The sequence below is a fragment of the Lingula anatina genome, chromosome 1 (assembly GCF_051362555.1).
Source record: "Lingula anatina isolate TDL-2025a chromosome 1, LinAna3.0, whole genome shotgun sequence".
Classification (NCBI taxonomy): domain Eukaryota; kingdom Metazoa; phylum Brachiopoda; class Lingulata; order Lingulida; family Lingulidae; genus Lingula; species Lingula anatina.
The window spans coordinates 33,868,517-33,885,556 of NC_141767.1; the positions used below are offsets into that span (position 1 = coordinate 33,868,517).

At 38.2% G+C, this 17,040-nt stretch overlaps 1 protein-coding gene across 18 annotated transcripts in view; it reads right to left on the reverse strand.

Moving 5' to 3' along the window:
- Positions 1-475: 475 nt before the first annotated feature.
- The window catches only part of LOC106156995 (SCO-spondin), a 31,832-nt gene continuing 15,267 nt past the window's right edge, over positions 476-17,040 (reverse strand). For 2 of the 18 annotated variants that reach the window (XM_086998857.1, XM_013532460.3), the window contains 24 exons: positions 15,280-15,435; positions 14,724-14,894; positions 14,051-14,218; positions 13,001-13,168; positions 12,472-12,627; positions 11,859-12,026; positions 10,937-11,110; positions 10,429-10,602; positions 9,950-10,123; positions 9,556-9,729; positions 9,265-9,438; positions 8,860-9,033; positions 8,426-8,599; positions 7,912-8,085; positions 7,389-7,556; positions 6,933-7,115; positions 6,585-6,755; positions 4,171-4,404; positions 3,720-3,908; positions 3,236-3,415; positions 2,573-2,955; positions 1,957-2,059; positions 1,528-1,613; positions 476-1,216 (listed from right to left, as the gene is read on the reverse strand). In XM_086998857.1, the coding sequence (XP_086854983.1) occupies positions 1,148-1,216; positions 1,528-1,613; positions 1,957-2,059; positions 2,573-2,955; positions 3,236-3,415; positions 3,720-3,908; positions 4,171-4,404; positions 6,585-6,755; positions 6,933-7,115; positions 7,389-7,556; positions 7,912-8,085; positions 8,426-8,599; positions 8,860-9,033; positions 9,265-9,438; positions 9,556-9,729; positions 9,950-10,123; positions 10,429-10,602; positions 10,937-11,110; positions 11,859-12,026; positions 12,472-12,627; positions 13,001-13,168; positions 14,051-14,218; positions 14,724-14,894; positions 15,280-15,435 (4,145 nt within the window). In that variant the 3' untranslated portion in view covers positions 476-1,147. Of the gene's footprint in view, positions 1,217-1,527; positions 1,614-1,956; positions 2,060-2,572; positions 2,956-3,235; positions 3,416-3,719; positions 3,909-4,170; positions 4,405-6,584; positions 6,756-6,932; positions 7,116-7,388; positions 7,557-7,911; positions 8,086-8,425; positions 8,600-8,859; positions 9,034-9,264; positions 9,439-9,555; positions 9,730-9,949; positions 10,124-10,428; positions 10,603-10,936; positions 11,111-11,858; positions 12,027-12,471; positions 12,628-13,000; positions 13,169-14,050; positions 14,219-14,723; positions 14,895-15,279; positions 15,436-17,040 lie in introns of those variants that run through there. The other 16 variants (XM_086998858.1, XM_086998859.1, XM_086998860.1 and 13 more) reach the window with 16 other exon arrangements.

Genomic DNA, 17,040 nt, shown 5'->3' on the forward strand with positions numbered 1-17,040 from the left:
ACTTCTTTCAAATCGCGACAGAGATGAACATGATATAGTGTAAATAGTGTATTCAAAAGGCGCCCGCGGCTCACTCACATTTCTACTTGTAAAATAGTACGTCCATCCATGGAATGTACCGTCGCATTAATTGAACTGCTCCTTACGGGCGGTCACTTTGTTCGCATGTGGCTGATTAAATAAAACTTAAGCGGACGACAGGCCACTCACTGCTATTGACACACCCGTGGGTCAATGACCTTGGCCTGACGACTTTTAGTCAAATTTCAGAAGTAATTAGCTGGTTGGACACAGTCGTAACAGTCATATGTAAAAATTGCGAAGTAACAAAGTACCTGTTAACTTCATAAATTTTCTTTTACATCGACTTTTTCAAAAAGTGTATAAATTAAAATTATTTACTACATTGTCCGATTCATGAGCTGATCTTAGGTAAAGACCTAATGTAATACCGATGGGAACACGCGACCCAGAATAAAAAGGCCAAAATTGGTTTATTACTGAACTGAAAGTAGAAGGCTCAAACATTCAAATGACAATCAAATACCTCCCAAAGCAAAGAATGAAAAATTAATTTATTATTAGGTATTTTTACCCAGATGACTTAAGAAACCAAGAAAATAAATTAAAAGCAATAAATCAAAAATTAATTTAGCTACAGTACAAATACAAATGGATAACCAACTGGAATTTAAATGACGCGCTGTAAAACACGTATAATTTCTTCAAACCTGCAAAAGGTTGTTTTTCTTTAATTAGTTAGGTAACAAATCGCTGAGTATTGTAGTAGAAGGTACAATTGTTTCTTAACGTGCATAAAATGTTAACGAATTAAAAAGTATTAAATAATATAATGAATCATCTGACACACTTTTAAGTGTTATCTTCACATCTCTTCAAGAAATGTTGTCAATGATCTAAAATAATTTAATTCCTCTGAATTGTTTGAAACACGCTTACGACGCTGCTCACAAGCCCAAATGGCTTACAATAATCCTTTGTGTTCACTTCATCATAAACAGGACCAATAATATTTGAGGCTTTTAAATAGAGATGAAACCAGGTTAACAACTCGAGTCTCTTGACAAGGCATTTTGAAACGAAAAATTCAGTGAGAGCTGTTGTAATCAAAATGAGAAGTTGTGTCCTAATCCAGGCGTTCAGCGAACAACGCCGCAACTTCAGCGTCATTAAGAGTTCTTGCGATGATTTTAATCTGCAATGAAAAGAGAGTACAATGAAAGAGTTAATTCAAAGACTGTATAATTAATACTGAACTCGTTATGCATATTAAACTGAGAGTGCAAAAGACAAACATTTCATGGTTTGGCGACGTAGCTTTTATCCCTGTGTACAGTACATGTATATATATATATTGACCTACAAGTATGGGTTTCATTTCTGCAGGCGTGGGTTTTTTATTACTTCACGCCGAAAGCCCACCTTAAATTTTTTATTAACTGGACACGCTACTAATCATTTCACCCTAAAGCAATGGATATACTTTTTAAAGACATATGCACTTACTTCATCCATGTAACCAACAAAGTTGCTATCTTCGCACAAGAAGTCACGTCCGAAAATAAGCGGCGTGTTGGTCTTTTTGATTGCACCTAAAATAAAAAAAATAATAATGTAATTATAGAAATTGTGAGCAAATACATGGAAAACATCGATAATTTTCAAATGCTGTGACGATGGAGCTCATGGCAAATAAATTTCAAAATGAATGAAGAATAGGTGTGACAGCTTAGTTAACGAAAGGTAAAATAATCCAATGTGAAAAACGTTGATACTATTGTGGGAAAGATACAGAGTAAATTGTAAACAGAGAGAGAGAGACAGAGGGGGTGGGAAGGATTGCAGTGAAAGGAGCGAATGATTAAGTATAAAAAGAGAGGCAGAACGAAAGAGAAGGCAAATTGAAAAAAAAACACGAGTGAAAGAAAGATTTACCATATGCCTGAACAGCAGGTGTCTGCATTACGCCGTCCATGTAGTAGCGGATATAGGCGCCGTCATAGGTCATCACTGCATGGTGCCACACGTCGAGCGAAGCCTGCGAAATGGAAAAGGTGCGGTGAGAAAAAGGCTTTACATTAAAGTGTATTGAGAAAGCGTATTAATCTCTTTCCACCTGCGACTATTAGTACAATGGCTACATTGTAATTGCCTGCCTTTCATCATTTTCATTAGTGCCAAGTCTTGTTCTGATCTTGAGGTAATATAAAACCACCCATTCAAGGATCGATAAAGAAGAAATGGGTCAAATTTGCATTAATCAGTAAGAGTATATCTCCACTTAATTCTTTTTTGAACTGTTACTTATAACTCTATTGATAATAATAACAATAATTATAATTATAATAATAATTGTGATATAATCTTAATTTTTTGCTTCGTTTATATTAAAACGAGTGTCTTGTTACGCCTTACCAGGAGGTAATGAAGATTAATTTGATCTTGATATGAAAATTCAAGATGAATAGTGTGCAGGTAAGATGGGGATTAATTTGTTTCTACGGCTGCATGCAAAATGCTACAGGTTATTTTTAACCAAAATAAACCTTACTGAGACGTGCTGGTACGCCAAAGTGTAGTTCTTGGTGTAAGTAACAAGGCCTGCGCCAGTGGCACCCGATGCGTCTTCTTCGGTTCGGACATCAATTGTACCAGGAACGAAACAATCCCCATTGCTGACCAGACTGCGGCGAACAAGACCGGAATCTGTCTGTCTAAACCACAGACTGATAGTAAAATAGGTGCCAAACTCGTGGGCAGTGAATCGTGGGATTTCGGCATGGCCTTTGCCATTGAAGTACGCAGCGCCCTGGCCACATTGAGTTTTGATACCGCCAGTCGTAGAAATAGACAGGCCGAGGGAGTCGAGCCATGTTCTTTCTTGTGCTTCGCTGAAGTCCTTGTCAAAGGTGAAGCAAGCGAGGTATTCTTCTCCTGAAATAATGAAAATGGGGGATTGTACATATGTCCAGGTCAGATTTCATAATCATCATCATCATCCTCATCACAATCTCTCTCTCTCTGTCTCTCTCTCTCTCTCTCTCTCAGACTATCAGAAACAATCACTAGATAATAATCTATATCTATTTTATATAAATGCCCTTCAAAAAATACCTAAAACTCGACAGAAAACCCGCGTGCTTACACACAAGAAAATAAGTTACAGGAAATTTCTACAGCACCTCATAATTATTTCAGAAATCAGTACACTCACCGACACACTGTCGCGCACAGACGTTGTCAACTTTTCGGACACATTCACAGAGGTCAATGTTGAACACGTGTCCCTGATGACACTCAAATGGAATGATGCTACCATGCCAGTAGAATGAATACTTGTGGTCATAAGTGGGATGGCTCCATTTTTTCCAGCCAGCGGCGGACACACACTGAACTGAGATAGAAAAATGCACAGGAGTGATTAATTCCCATTTTAAATGGAGTCCTAGTTCTTTTTCAAAAGGTCTGTCATCTAATTTCGTAAATAATAAACAGAGTTAATTTTTTTCGCTTGCAAGGCAATTCTATTGCCCTGTAAAATGCAACAGCACGACTTCCTAAAATTTTCACTAAAGAACGGAATTCATTATTTCCAACGCGTTTATTAAACAAATTCAAATACTCTTAACTTTAAACAATGATCCGTTTATCTTTTAAAAGACATACATAAAAGACCTACTCAGAATATGTATGCTTACCCCCAAGATCAGGATTGGGTGGCTCGACTGAGCACGTGGATGAACAGAGAGCAGAGGCCGAGCAACTGAACGTGTCTGGGTCATATCCCTGGCCAGGGGGACAGCAGTGGGGGATCCACTTGTTGTTACTGCATTCGTAGTATTTGGCACAGTTCGCGGAGTCGTACTCGAAGCCGCCGGGACATGGGTCTGCATGAGTAGAAATGGTATTTCAATTTTATAGTTATGGTAAGGAGAAATAAAAATTGAAATGTTATACATGGTATTAATCAACTGGTTAAAAAAAGATGAAAGACAAATAAATAGAAAGACAAAAAAATAAATAAAAAAGTAATAATTTAAAAAAATAAAAAATTAAAAAACTAGGATGAAATAAATGAAAAAATGTGCCTTTTCTATTCCAGAAATTATAAAACATAGATCTATGAAATCAAAATATATGTCCTCTCACCAATGTTGTCGCAGTTTGGTGGGCCTGGCTGTCGCACGTATCTACACTTCGCCTCTTCGCAAAACACGCACGTGAGCTTCTCCTGGTCCCAGAACAATCCTCGTGGGCAACGCTTGTGGTAAGAAACCGTTTTGCCACCGATTCTGTAGCAGTGGTAGAATTTAGAGCAGTCTTCAGGATCCCAGTAATGACCCGGTCCGTTACGACGGTCAATGCACATGTCACAGTAACTCACTGAATGATGAGGAAATGATGACATTTTAAAACACGTTATCTTGAAGCGTATTTGTCTTGTGCTGTCTTTGTTTTTACGTGTATCTTAATTTGAAGGAAGTGTATTACTAGTTCGTATTCTAAACAGAATTATTCCACCTTTCCTGGAAATTATTGTGTTCTTTATTCTATTTTGAAAAACCACTAGTATTGATTTCTTAGGTGTTCTATGTAATATCGAGGATGTAACGTTATAATACGATATTTTTTAGATTGATCACTGCATTATGTTGTAATCATCTCATCACTTTAGGATTACTATTGAAAATTCATGTGGATTGCTAACAATCTGTTAATAAAAATACTGCTGTAAAATTAACCCTGTTGTAATAATATAATATAATATAATATAATATAATATAATATAATATAATATAATATACGTGTACCATCACCTATCAAGCTATACACAGTTAGTGTTTGTTTCCCCCACGGCCTCGTACATCATCTGTTATCTTAATGGTTAGATAGCGTGCAACTGTTCCTGTCAGGTTAAAAAAATGAAACAAAGCCGGCTTAATATTTCCAGATATGAGATATTACGTAAATCCAATACGTAAAAAGTTAGAAGGTCGTTTGGTTAATAAAAAAAAGACCATATATGGAGCGGAAATGTAACATTAAACATTCTTTCCGGTGCATGTATCCTGAAAATTGAACAAAGAGTTAATTCGCCTTTCAAAACTACACCATGATGCTCTTTGGCATCATACGTTAACATGGCGTCCTTGGTTAAGGTGAAACTCTGAAATTAGTCATAGTGAGAAATGAAACCGATCCAAGGACAAGGGTCATACGTGCCACCTTGGGGCATCTGTCAGGAAGAAACTAGATACACTGAACAAGATCAATGAGATGAAGGAGTCACAGAGGACTCAGACTGAACATTGCGTTAAACCATTCGTCCGTTGTGTCTTGCACACATACCGCACTCGTGGCTCTTACGTATAGCTTTTTGAATACAAGGCATTGGTACAAGAACCAAAGTGGTATGTAGATATTACCCCCTGATAACAGGAGTTTCTAACATTTCCCTCTGGCCCTGGTAGTAGGTTGTAGGTTGGCAGGTTGGCAAAAAAAGACTCTGTAAAAGCACTGGGAATCACATTTTCTGGGTGATACATATCAAATCTACGTTGTTGGTTCACAAAAACTAAGAGGGATAGAAGCTAGTTGGTTTGAATGGCTGGTTTTAAAAAGCGTTCGGGGTGCTTTCTATGACGGTGTATATTGGTAATTTTGATTAAACTACAAATTCTTCAGATAGGGTTTCAGACAAAGTAGATCCCCCTGTAACGTCACCGTTCGGGGGGGGGGGGAGGTTCTTTTTTGGCAGGAGTAGGTTTGGGGTTAATTAAAATCTCTTACCTTCTGACCCTGTTGTAATAATTGTTATGTTCTCGTTTGCATCTTCTTGGCCTAGCATTACCAAAATATCGTTTAAGCATATGATCCAGATTTTTTTCAATTTATTTAAATTAGAGTGAAATCACATATCATTAAACTTCACTTACGAGAATAATATTCGACCAGCATTGCAAACGAAAATGATATAATAATATCTAAATATGATAAAGACATTAGATTGTTTTAACAATTTTAAACATTCCAATGGCGTCTCACAGCACAATCACACCACTCGTTACATATTTTCACATATTTCTCATTCACAGCATATTTGCAGCATACACTAAGATGTCAGCAATGAACGCTAAGTTATCTTTGTCGCTTGTTAACGTTACGATTGGTAAGCGTATAGGCCTACGAATCGAATCAGTCCAATCTGAAAAATTTAAAATCAAGCTTTTATCATTTCCACCAAAACATGGCAAAACATACATGATAAAAACAATGTTTTATGCAGTAAGAACTAATGAAATCGTTACGGTTAGTAAAAGACCTAGCCAAAACCAATGTACAACTGGTTCTCACATGCAATTACCAATTAAATATCCAGGCCATATAAAATGCATCATAAACTTATTTCAAATCTGTTATCTCGATATTGATATAGAAACCAACAGCCTTAACAGATAATCGAAATGACCAAACCCCACCATTGCCATACCCTTTAAAACATGCTTTCACATTACTACCACGATCACATTATGTTATTTCATACAAAGAACATTTTTACGAACCAGCGTCGCAAGACTGAGAGTTGCATGTGCTCTGTTCTTCAGTTGGTCCATCACAGAGATCTCTGCCTCCCACAGATGGCGTTGGACAAGTGCAAGTGCGAGTTCTGGATCTGATTCCGCCATTACACGTGGCACTGCATGTCGTCCAAGCGCTCCAGTCAGACCAGCACTCTGAAACGATTTTTGAATTACCAAGATTACACAATCCAGTATCATAATGCTAATGGTCACTGTTAAATGACAGCCATTATTTAAATCATACTTTCATGGGTTTTAAGTTTGTAGTGTCTAAACAAACCTTGGAGTTTATTTATTCATTTATTTAAATTTTAAAATTATTGATCATACTTTTGTTGTAATCTCCACAATCCACGGCGTTGCAAGAGTTATCAACTTGCATGAAGTCTGCATCAGAACACTGGCGTCCACCACACTTTGCCTCATAGCAGAGTCTGCTTCTGGATCTGCTGCCGCCTCCACACGTGGCGGAACACGGCGTCCAGGCCTCCCAGGCGCCACACGTGCAGTCCTCTGAATCAGAAAATTAAAGATGGTGTATAATGTGTTTTTATATGCCACCTTTCCCCGCTTGTTTAAATCTGTACAAAAATGACTCTGTTATTTTAGAAGTAGTACCAGAGATATTAATAATATTATTTTTTGGTAAATATGACTAATCGGATTGGAAAATAACAGTTCAGAACTGTTTTATTCTTCTGCAACGGCATATTTGAAGACTAATTCATATGAAAGTACGACAAGAACATTTCACATCTCAGCAATACAAATGAAAATAAAACATACGAGGACAGCATCCCGAATTGCATGCTCTTGATTCAGAATAGTCCGATGCACCACAAAGGCGTCCGCCGTTCGTTCCGTCCTGACAGCTTCTTGATCTAGCTTGTATTCCGCCACCGCACGATACGCTACATGTGGACCACTGGCTCCATGCTTCACATGTACATGGCACTAGAGAAAGATAATGGTGAGGTTATAAAAATGCGTTACTTTATAGAGTGCACGAGCACTTGTTTACTATTTCATGATTTTAGCCGATTTTCTTTTTTGTTGTTGTGTTTGTAAGTAACATGATAAAAATACGTAATTAATCATCTACATGTAATTGAGGGTCCTATAATCCTGGCAACCTTGCCATTTTAAAATAATTAAACGTGTATCCACATGTTTGTCTCAAAAATAACAATAATGATAATAAATAAGCGCTTTGTATTGTTTGGTGTCTCAAATTCTCGTTATATTTCATTTATCTTCGATTAGTCTTTCACTCTTCAATAAGCTGTATCGTGTAAAACTATAGACTCACCAGCGCATGGGACGTTATTGACGCAGGACCTTTCTTGTTTATAGTCGGTTGGTAGACAAAGTTTTCCTCCATACAACCCATCTTGACAAGAACGTGTTCTGGTTTCAACGCCGCCTGGACCGCAAGAAGCGCTGCATTTGGACCATGGAGTCCAGTCGTTACAGGTACAATCAACTGGAGAAAAAATGATAGAGAAACCATTGGATTTTACGTTCACTCACCATCTATGTTATTTCCCATGATTGTTTTCTTTTGTAATGTTTTCATTAAAAACTGTCGAGATCTTTCGACGCCTTTATCAATCATATAAAATGACGATCCAAATAAATGGAGATTTCGAGCGATGAAAGAATCGACCTGAAAGTTTTGCCCATGGTATATTATATTATTTCTTAACAATATTTGTGCCTCCAAGCTACATTTGCGGATTCCGTAATTTCGCAAGGTACATGTTATTAAATGATCTCTCAAAAATGGTCTAATGTAATAAATGTTCTATAATCACAAAACTTACTAGCACAGGGCACGGTGTTCAGGCAAACCCTGGTTTCCTTGTAGTCGCTAGGCAGACAAAGTTTACCACCGTACAGACCATCCTGGCACGTACGGGTTCTAGTTTCTACACCGCCTGGCCCACAGGAGGCGCTGCAGGTCGACCACGGCGCCCAATCGTTACATGTACAGTCAACTGAAAAAGAGTGAAATAATGTTTTAAAGTTTACAGTAATTAAGTCACTGTTGTACACAGTATTGGGTCGACCCTCCTGACTTTGATCTACAGTTTTCAAAACCCAAAGTTACCTTCTTCTAGTTTTTATTTTAATTCAATTGTGTTTCCCGTTCAATAAGCTTGTTTTTTTTCAATCTGGTATACATGTAAACTTGTACGTGTATCTTTATAGGCCTAAAGACAATTAAAACCCAGCAGCGCTGGCGGTTTCCACTCACCAGCACATGGGACGTTATTGACACAAGTTCTCTCTTGTTTATAGTCAGTTGGTACGCAAAGTCTTCCTCCATGCAATCCGTCTTGACAAGAGCGGGTTCTAGTTTCTACGCCGCCTGGACCACAAGAGGCGCTACAAGTCGACCACGGAGTCCAATCACCACACTTACAGTCAACTGAAATTTTGACAAAAGAAACCGTCAGTCTTCGTTCCTGTTAAATGGCAACATTCCATGTGGTCATAAGGCCTACTGGTACAATATTCCCTTCCTTCCTTCGGTACTTGTTGTAAAATGCTGCAGGTTATTATAGACCTTACCTGCGTATGACCATTTGCATTTCTGAATTAAAGATCATGGGCACTACACGATATAATACACTGTTTCACAGACGCTCTTTTTACTCACCAGCGCATGGGACGCTAAGGATGCAGGCTCTTTCTTCTTTATAGTCAGTTGGTAGGCAAAGTCTACCCCCATAGAGTCCATCTTGACAAGAACGCGTTCTGGTTACTACGCCACCGGGTCCACAAGAAACGCTGCACTTAGACCATGGAGCCCAATCACCGCACTTACAGTCAACTGAAAATATTACAAAAAACTTTCAGTGTTCGCTCCTTATCAAATGACAACATTCAATATTGCCCTATAAACCTACTGGTACAGTACTCGATTGCATCTCTGACCGCTTCTACTCACCAGCACATGGGACGTTATTGACGCAGGCTCTCTCTTGTTTATAGTCGGTTGGTAGACAGAGTTTTCCTCCATACAATCCGTCTTGACAAGAACGCGTTCTGGTTTCTACGCCGCCTGGTCCGCAAGAAGCGCTGCATTTGGACCATGGAGTCCAATCACCGCACTTACAGTCAACTGAAAATATGGCCAAAGAAATTGTCACTGTACGCTCTTGTTTAATGACAACATTATGTATGGCCATATAGGCCTTCTGGTGCAATACTCGTCCCTTCTCGCCCTAGTTGTAAAACAGTGTACATACTCCACCTTCGTATGACTATTAACATTTCTGATTTTTGAAAAAAGGGTATTTAGTGATATAATATATCATTTAGGATATGATCTTTTAACTCACCAGCGCATGGGACGTTATTGACGCAGGCTCTCTGTTCTTTATAGTCAGTTGGTAGGCAAAGTCTTCCCCCATAAAGTCCATCTTGACAAGAGCGCGTTCTGGTTTCTACACCTCCTGGTCCGCAAGAAGCGCTGCACTTAGACCATGGGGTCCAGTCGTTACAGGTACAGTCAACTAGAAAAAAATTAATTAAATAAATAGAAAATTGTTTCCGTTAGTCATTTCAGTTAAAATTCAATTTTCATCTTTCCATTTAAATATTTATAAAGATTTTAATGCGATAAATTGTTGTAACTGGACAAGGAATAAAGCTGAATTTTAAAGGGTTTCTAAAAGCAGAGTCTGACTTCGTTCTAGCCCAGATCCCAAGGCTTACATGTACTTAACTGTAACTTCTAAATAAAAATGTTAGCATCATATCAATTTAATACTGCTACATTTTGAGGTCCAGATCATTAAAATGATAATATCACACATACTGGCACAAGGGACGTTGTTGACACATTCTCTGGTTTGCTTGTAATCACTTGGCTGGCACTGTCTTCCTCCGAACGCTCCTCCTTGGCATGTGCGAGTTCTGGTCTCTACACCGCCTGGCCCACAGGAGGCGCTGCAGGTCGACCACGGTGCCCAGTCGTTACATGTACAGTCAACTTGAAAATAAAAAAGATAATCGATCTCGACGTAAATAAAACATTTAAATAGGTTCAAAAAGGAAAATACGCCGTGGTATTTTAAGATTAAGGGATATGTACCAGGTCATCACCCCCAATATACATGTATTGTGATATTTGTACACTGGCTGTAAAATAATTTCACCCAAAGCTGCTACACGTAGAATACATTTCTATTAGGAATTAGATAAGGATCTACCACCAACAAATACGGCTGTAAAACTGTAAAACTGTTTGTTATAGAGCTTAATGATATAAATAAGGGGAATAAATAAAGTAAAACACCTGTCACATGTCAAAATCAACCGCTTACCTGGACAAGGCACGTTGTTAATACAGGCTCTGGACTCTTCATAATCCGAGGCCTGACAAAGCCTGCCGCCGTACTGGCCGTCTGTGCATGAGCGAGTTCTTAGCTGTACGCCTCCTGGGCCGCAGGAGGCACTGCAGGCGTTCCACGGGTTCCAATCGCCACATTTGCAGTCAACTGTGAAGTTTTTAAAAATGTTTTAATTCAAAACTTTTTATTATTTTCGGACGTGCGTAATATATGGATTAATGTATGTATCTCAAACTGTATACGTAATATATGGATTAATGTATGTATCTCAAACTGCATACGTATATCACAGCGCTGGCTTTATTTTTGTTCCAAAGAATCGATATATTTATGGTATTTAATATGGCAAAAAGTTAATATTAATAAATATTATTCAGTCTTGATCATATATATATATATATATATATATATATATATATATATATATATATATATATATATATATATATATAGAAACTAACTCAATAAAAAAGATACTCTTAAATGTCGATTGAAATTTTCACACATACATTTTATTATGACGCAATTTGATACTCGCTAAATACGAAAGTCAGTAATATGCCATAACAGTTATGCTATGCTCAATACAGGCGTCCCCTATATAAAAATATGGGAAATATTTTATAATGAATAACAATCTTTTCTTTAAACCCCCTGTACCGAGAACATTAAACGCGCTCAATTTTTAACAAAACCTATACCCAGGGACCTACAGGCGGTGATAAAGACACGGTAGCTGCCATGTTGGTAAATAAATATTAATTTATGTTTTACATTTTGCACAAACATTGCATATATAAGGGATAGGGAGTTGCCATAGTAGCAGGGTGTGGATTAGCACAAAGGATGCATTACACGTAAACTGTACCAATATTCTTGGTTCCCACCCACCTACCTGGACATACTCTGGTATTACAAACATCCGTTTGTTGATAGTCACTGGAAACGCATGGCCTGCCGCCATACTGACCTTCCGTGCACGTGCGTGATCTTACCCGCAGCCCTCCCCCACAAGACACGGAACACTGAGACCAGGAAGCCCAAATGCCACATGTACACGGGACTGTGGGGTGAAAACAACAAGACAAACACAAAGAAGTTTAGGACACAAGGAAAACGACAAGGAGCTAGTGTCTAAATTCTGGGCTTCCGCCAACACGACTAATGGTACCAGTAGTTTAAGTCAAATGTGAGCTTGTACCAATACCACTGCTGGTAACATAAGTCGTTGGCAGAGATTAAACTATCTCACAGAATTTAGACCTAAATAAGACAGTAAGAATATAACCAAAACGAAGACGGGTCTTTTCTTACAATGGCACAATTAACAATTAAAGTGCACGAACACAGTGATGTATATACGGGTAAAAACGACAAAGTGCAGACATTTGAAAGTGGACAAAAAAATGGAAATAACACGCACAAATGCAATATTATAGAAACGCCTCATTTAACGAACGATAAAAAAGGAAAAAGGGCAAATAAATACGTAAATATACAATACCCACCGGGACATGGAAACCTGCCGCACGGCTGCGTAATCTGATAATCACTAGGGATGCAGGTATCTCCCGTGCAGACACGCGTTTTAGTACGTGTACCGCCCACGCCACAAGACATGGAACACTGAGTCCACGAACTCCATACACCACAAGTACAGGGGACTGTAAAATGTAAACAGTTGGACTACCTTTTACTGAACAGACAGAGGAACAAAACCCATTCACAAAAGTTCAGGTAAAAATAACGGGGACAAGAAACATCACGGATACAGGTTTGTTTGGCAATGTTCCTGTTTAGTAGTTAACAGTTGAACATGACGATTAGTGAACCCGTAGGTTTACAAAGAGATTGACACGGTCATAAGAACTTATAGCAAGCATGAACAAGAACAGAAAAAAATGGTAACACTGGAACACAGTTAACGCACACTAGTAACAATGCACAGAGCAATAATAGAAAGCGTGGGAGTCCTTTTTTATATAAAAAGCAATAAACTGTCACTGTGTATCATGTTCATGCATTAGGCCTACTTACCCGCACAACTTTGAGAATTGCACAGTCTCGTCTCCTGGTAGTCTTCTATCGTGCATTTTCGTCCTCCGAAAATGCCGTCGGTGCAAGAACGCCTTCGAGTCTGTTCTCCTCCACCACAAGATGCACTACACTGTTCCCACTCACCCCATTCTTGACAACTACAGCCAACTAGTACCAAAAGTACGGGACAATGAGACACAGTACAATATGTCACACGCAAAAGTTTGAACACAGTATTTTAAATTAATCCCATGAGGACCATGGAGAAGGTAAATTTTCTATTTACCATGCTTTTATCCTCGAGAAATAAAGTTTACCTACTACTACTACAACATACATGTATAATTCCACTTTGAACGTACGGAAAGACATTGCTACCTATACAATGTACCATGTATGCACATGTTTGTAATATAAAAACATATTTAAAAAAGTTCTCAGTAGTATAAAAACTACCAGCACTTGAATGATGCCTCAGGTCTTATTGTTCAAAAGTCAAAACTGTAAAAATGGTGGGATGAAATGATATGAAAAAATGATAAAAAGAAATGTATAATAAGTTAAAATATCAATAAAGATAACACATGCAAATGCAATTTTCCAATACATGAAAATTTTGAACAATGAAAAAGTGGGTGCATATTGAATACAATAAGAGAATGTGACACAAGAGATAATAATTTTCATGCATATATAAAAACATAATGTATAAGAAGCAAAAAAAGCATCCATTCAGGACAGAGCGGTGGACTGCAGCTTGTGAACTGTTGGGCTTATAAATGCGTATTCCCATCGTCTTTTAAACTTAGTTTTCAAACAAATATAACAAGATAGGTTTAAAAGGCAAGCCCGAATTCTTTTCACCCCCAGACTGGCTTTACAAGAAAAAATAGAACAAAGAAAAATTACAAATCGTTCGGAAAAGGAAATTAATTCAGCTTAGTAATATAACAACGCTTTTAGCACCAGAATTTTTATGGGAAGGGGGTGGGGGCAAAATATCAAGAATATATCAAGAATCAAGAGCCCATGACTTAACTATACATATACCTGGGCATCCGTATACATTGCATAATCTGTTTTCCTGATAATCAGATGGCGTGCACGGCCTTCCACCGTTGATTCCGTCAGTGCACGAGCGTTTTCGCACCTGCTGGCCTCCTCCACAGGTGGCGCTACAAGTGCCCCATGCTGCCCATGTTTCACACTGACATGGAACTGTATAGTATGTATATACACTGTATATATGGTGCATGTGCACGTACATGTTTGATGTAGGGGCATTTCAATCGAACACAATTGGCCTATTTCTGAAGAATTTTTCATTTCATTTTATCAAAATAAGCGAGCCTATGCTATGGAAACAAAATCTATACTAGTACATGGAAATAGCGTGCCCCAGTACCAAAAAAGAACAAAAAGATACCATGCTTAGAAAATAAAGAAACGCACATATACAATTAAGAAAGTATTTTCAAAAGCTTTATATATATATATATATATATATATATATATATATATATATATATATATATATCCACTGATATAACTTTTCTCAAACAATATGTATACTGAATATACGAATACACACCATGCAACGTACTGGTAGAGTACAATAAAGTATATAAACATTACTTCACACAATTTACATGCAAGTCAAAAAGGCACTCAATCGATATATGCACAATTTGCTAACATAGAATCCGTATAGTACAGAACTTACTTGGACAGCCATATGAATTACATATCTCAGTCTGTTCGTAATCACTCCTCACACACTGCCGGCCACCATACAGGCCGTCCGTGCATGACCTTGACCGCGTCCTTGACCCGCCACCGCAGGACACAGAACACTGAGACCAAACACCCCAGGTCTCCTCACACGTACACGGTACTGAACAAAAACAATAAATGGTTATTCTTAGTGACAAAATTTGTTTCGAACTTTAAAAAATTCACATGTGAATGTCCATAGAAAAATACTAGTTTAAAATGGGTTAATTCAATTTTCATGACGACGACAGACAGATGGATGTTAAACGAAAACTTTTGTCAGTACACAAAAAGGTCCAGTACACTATATTACTATTCAACCCTGAATTAACAGTTAATTAGATAAGAAACAAGTTGCCATATTTAAAACTTTTTTGCGAAGAAAAACATTAAAACTTCACCACAAATCATTTCACAGTATATCAGATAGACCCAATCTGATAACGTCTAGGCCGTTATAAGATTCGGTCTATCTGAGTCTCGTGTGAACGGGCCCTCACACCTACTGGGACACTCCTGAACGTAACACGGTTGGCTCATTTCGTAATCAGTCGCTAGGCAACCGTTTCCTGTGCAACTTCGTATCCTGGTCTGAAAACCGCCACTACCGCAGGTGGCCGAACACTGGCCCCAAGCTGACCATGTGTCACAGACGCAGGGTGCTGGTAAAGAATGACGGAAAAGACATCTACCAATCTACATTATCCTGTAGTATATCTACGTCACAAGAAAACCCCATTTGGAACATCTTTTTAATAGTTTTGTCCACCAAATTAAAATTCCAAAAAATTTAAAAAATTCCACTTTTCTTGTGGAGGGGTTAGGCATCATGGGTTGAATTACTAAATCTGAAGTTACAAAAACTCCTGGTTCCAAATAGTATCTTCTTTCCACAGACATTGTCACCTATGTTGTTATTTCTACCAACTACAGTTACCAAATTATTAGAAACCCGGTGGATTCCCTTCACAAAAAATATTAGTAGTAGAGAATAGACAACAACTGATCTAGCTTTTATGGAGTTCTTGGGAATATGTGTGCAAAAAAGAATAGAAATATTGTAAGATCTATATCCCTACCTTTGTTGGCATGCAAAAAGAAATAAATGCTTACCTTTTTTCACATTAAATTTTGTCCTCAAGATCCCGTCATTTCTTCTCTCTCAGTCAGCCATGCAGACCTAGTATGTATCAGCAAACATGCCATACGCATGCAACATATTAATGAGGCATATATGCCAATACGTTTGCTAGCGTGCCTAAATATAGTAAATGTTAGCGACAAAGACAACATCAGTAGCAAAATAAGACATTAACAGACATCTCGTGCACCACACACAGACACACAAGCAATCAACACCACTTCGCATCACACTATCAACAGCCGCCATCATTTGGAACTGCAGTGCATTCTGTTAGCTGCAGCACGGTAGCGCAATGGGCTACTGTGAACATTACGTTGGGTTATGTGACAACCCTCGAAATAAAGTGGCAGCACTGCAGCTTGTGAACGTCAAGACTGAAGCTTACATATTGGCAGTTGACAGGCCTCTTGCTGGTATCTGTCGCTGTCCGTGCACATTCGTCCGCCGTGCATCCCCTCTGTGCAGTGTCTGGTTCTGTTGCGAACGCCGTTGCCGCACCTGGCGCTGCAGTCGCCCCAGTTGTCAGCCCACTCTTCACACGTACAGTCAACTGATGCGGACAAAACGAATACAAGACATAAACAAAGACATCAACTGTGAACCCATGCAGAAGACAATTTACCAACAAATAACATAAAAACATTATAATATTGAACAATATTCACGACACAATAGGTAGAGAGACTAGAGAGATACATTCAATAAACATAAAAAATGCGACAACACAAATAAAATTATTCTGCTACATGCAGTATATTTTGACAGATAAAACAGAAACATTGATGGACATACAGGCTGTGGCTGCAACATGCACTTTGTAACAATGGTATAGACAGAGAATATACGAGCCATGCTCATGCACATTTATGATACACATAATACATGCATCCTACCTGTCAAATTCTGCAGCATTCTCAATTGCAAGTAACTTTTTATACTCACCTGATTACTCTACTTAAGAATCTATTCTAAATGCTTCCATCTAGAGGTCAGTATTTTCTCATCCCTGCCAACAACTCTTAATAAGGGTCTTTATAATCTTGATACCGATTTCTTTAATGGACCACTAGTCTCTAAACTGCCTCTATAATACTTAAACCGCCGGGTTAACTGGGTTCAACTA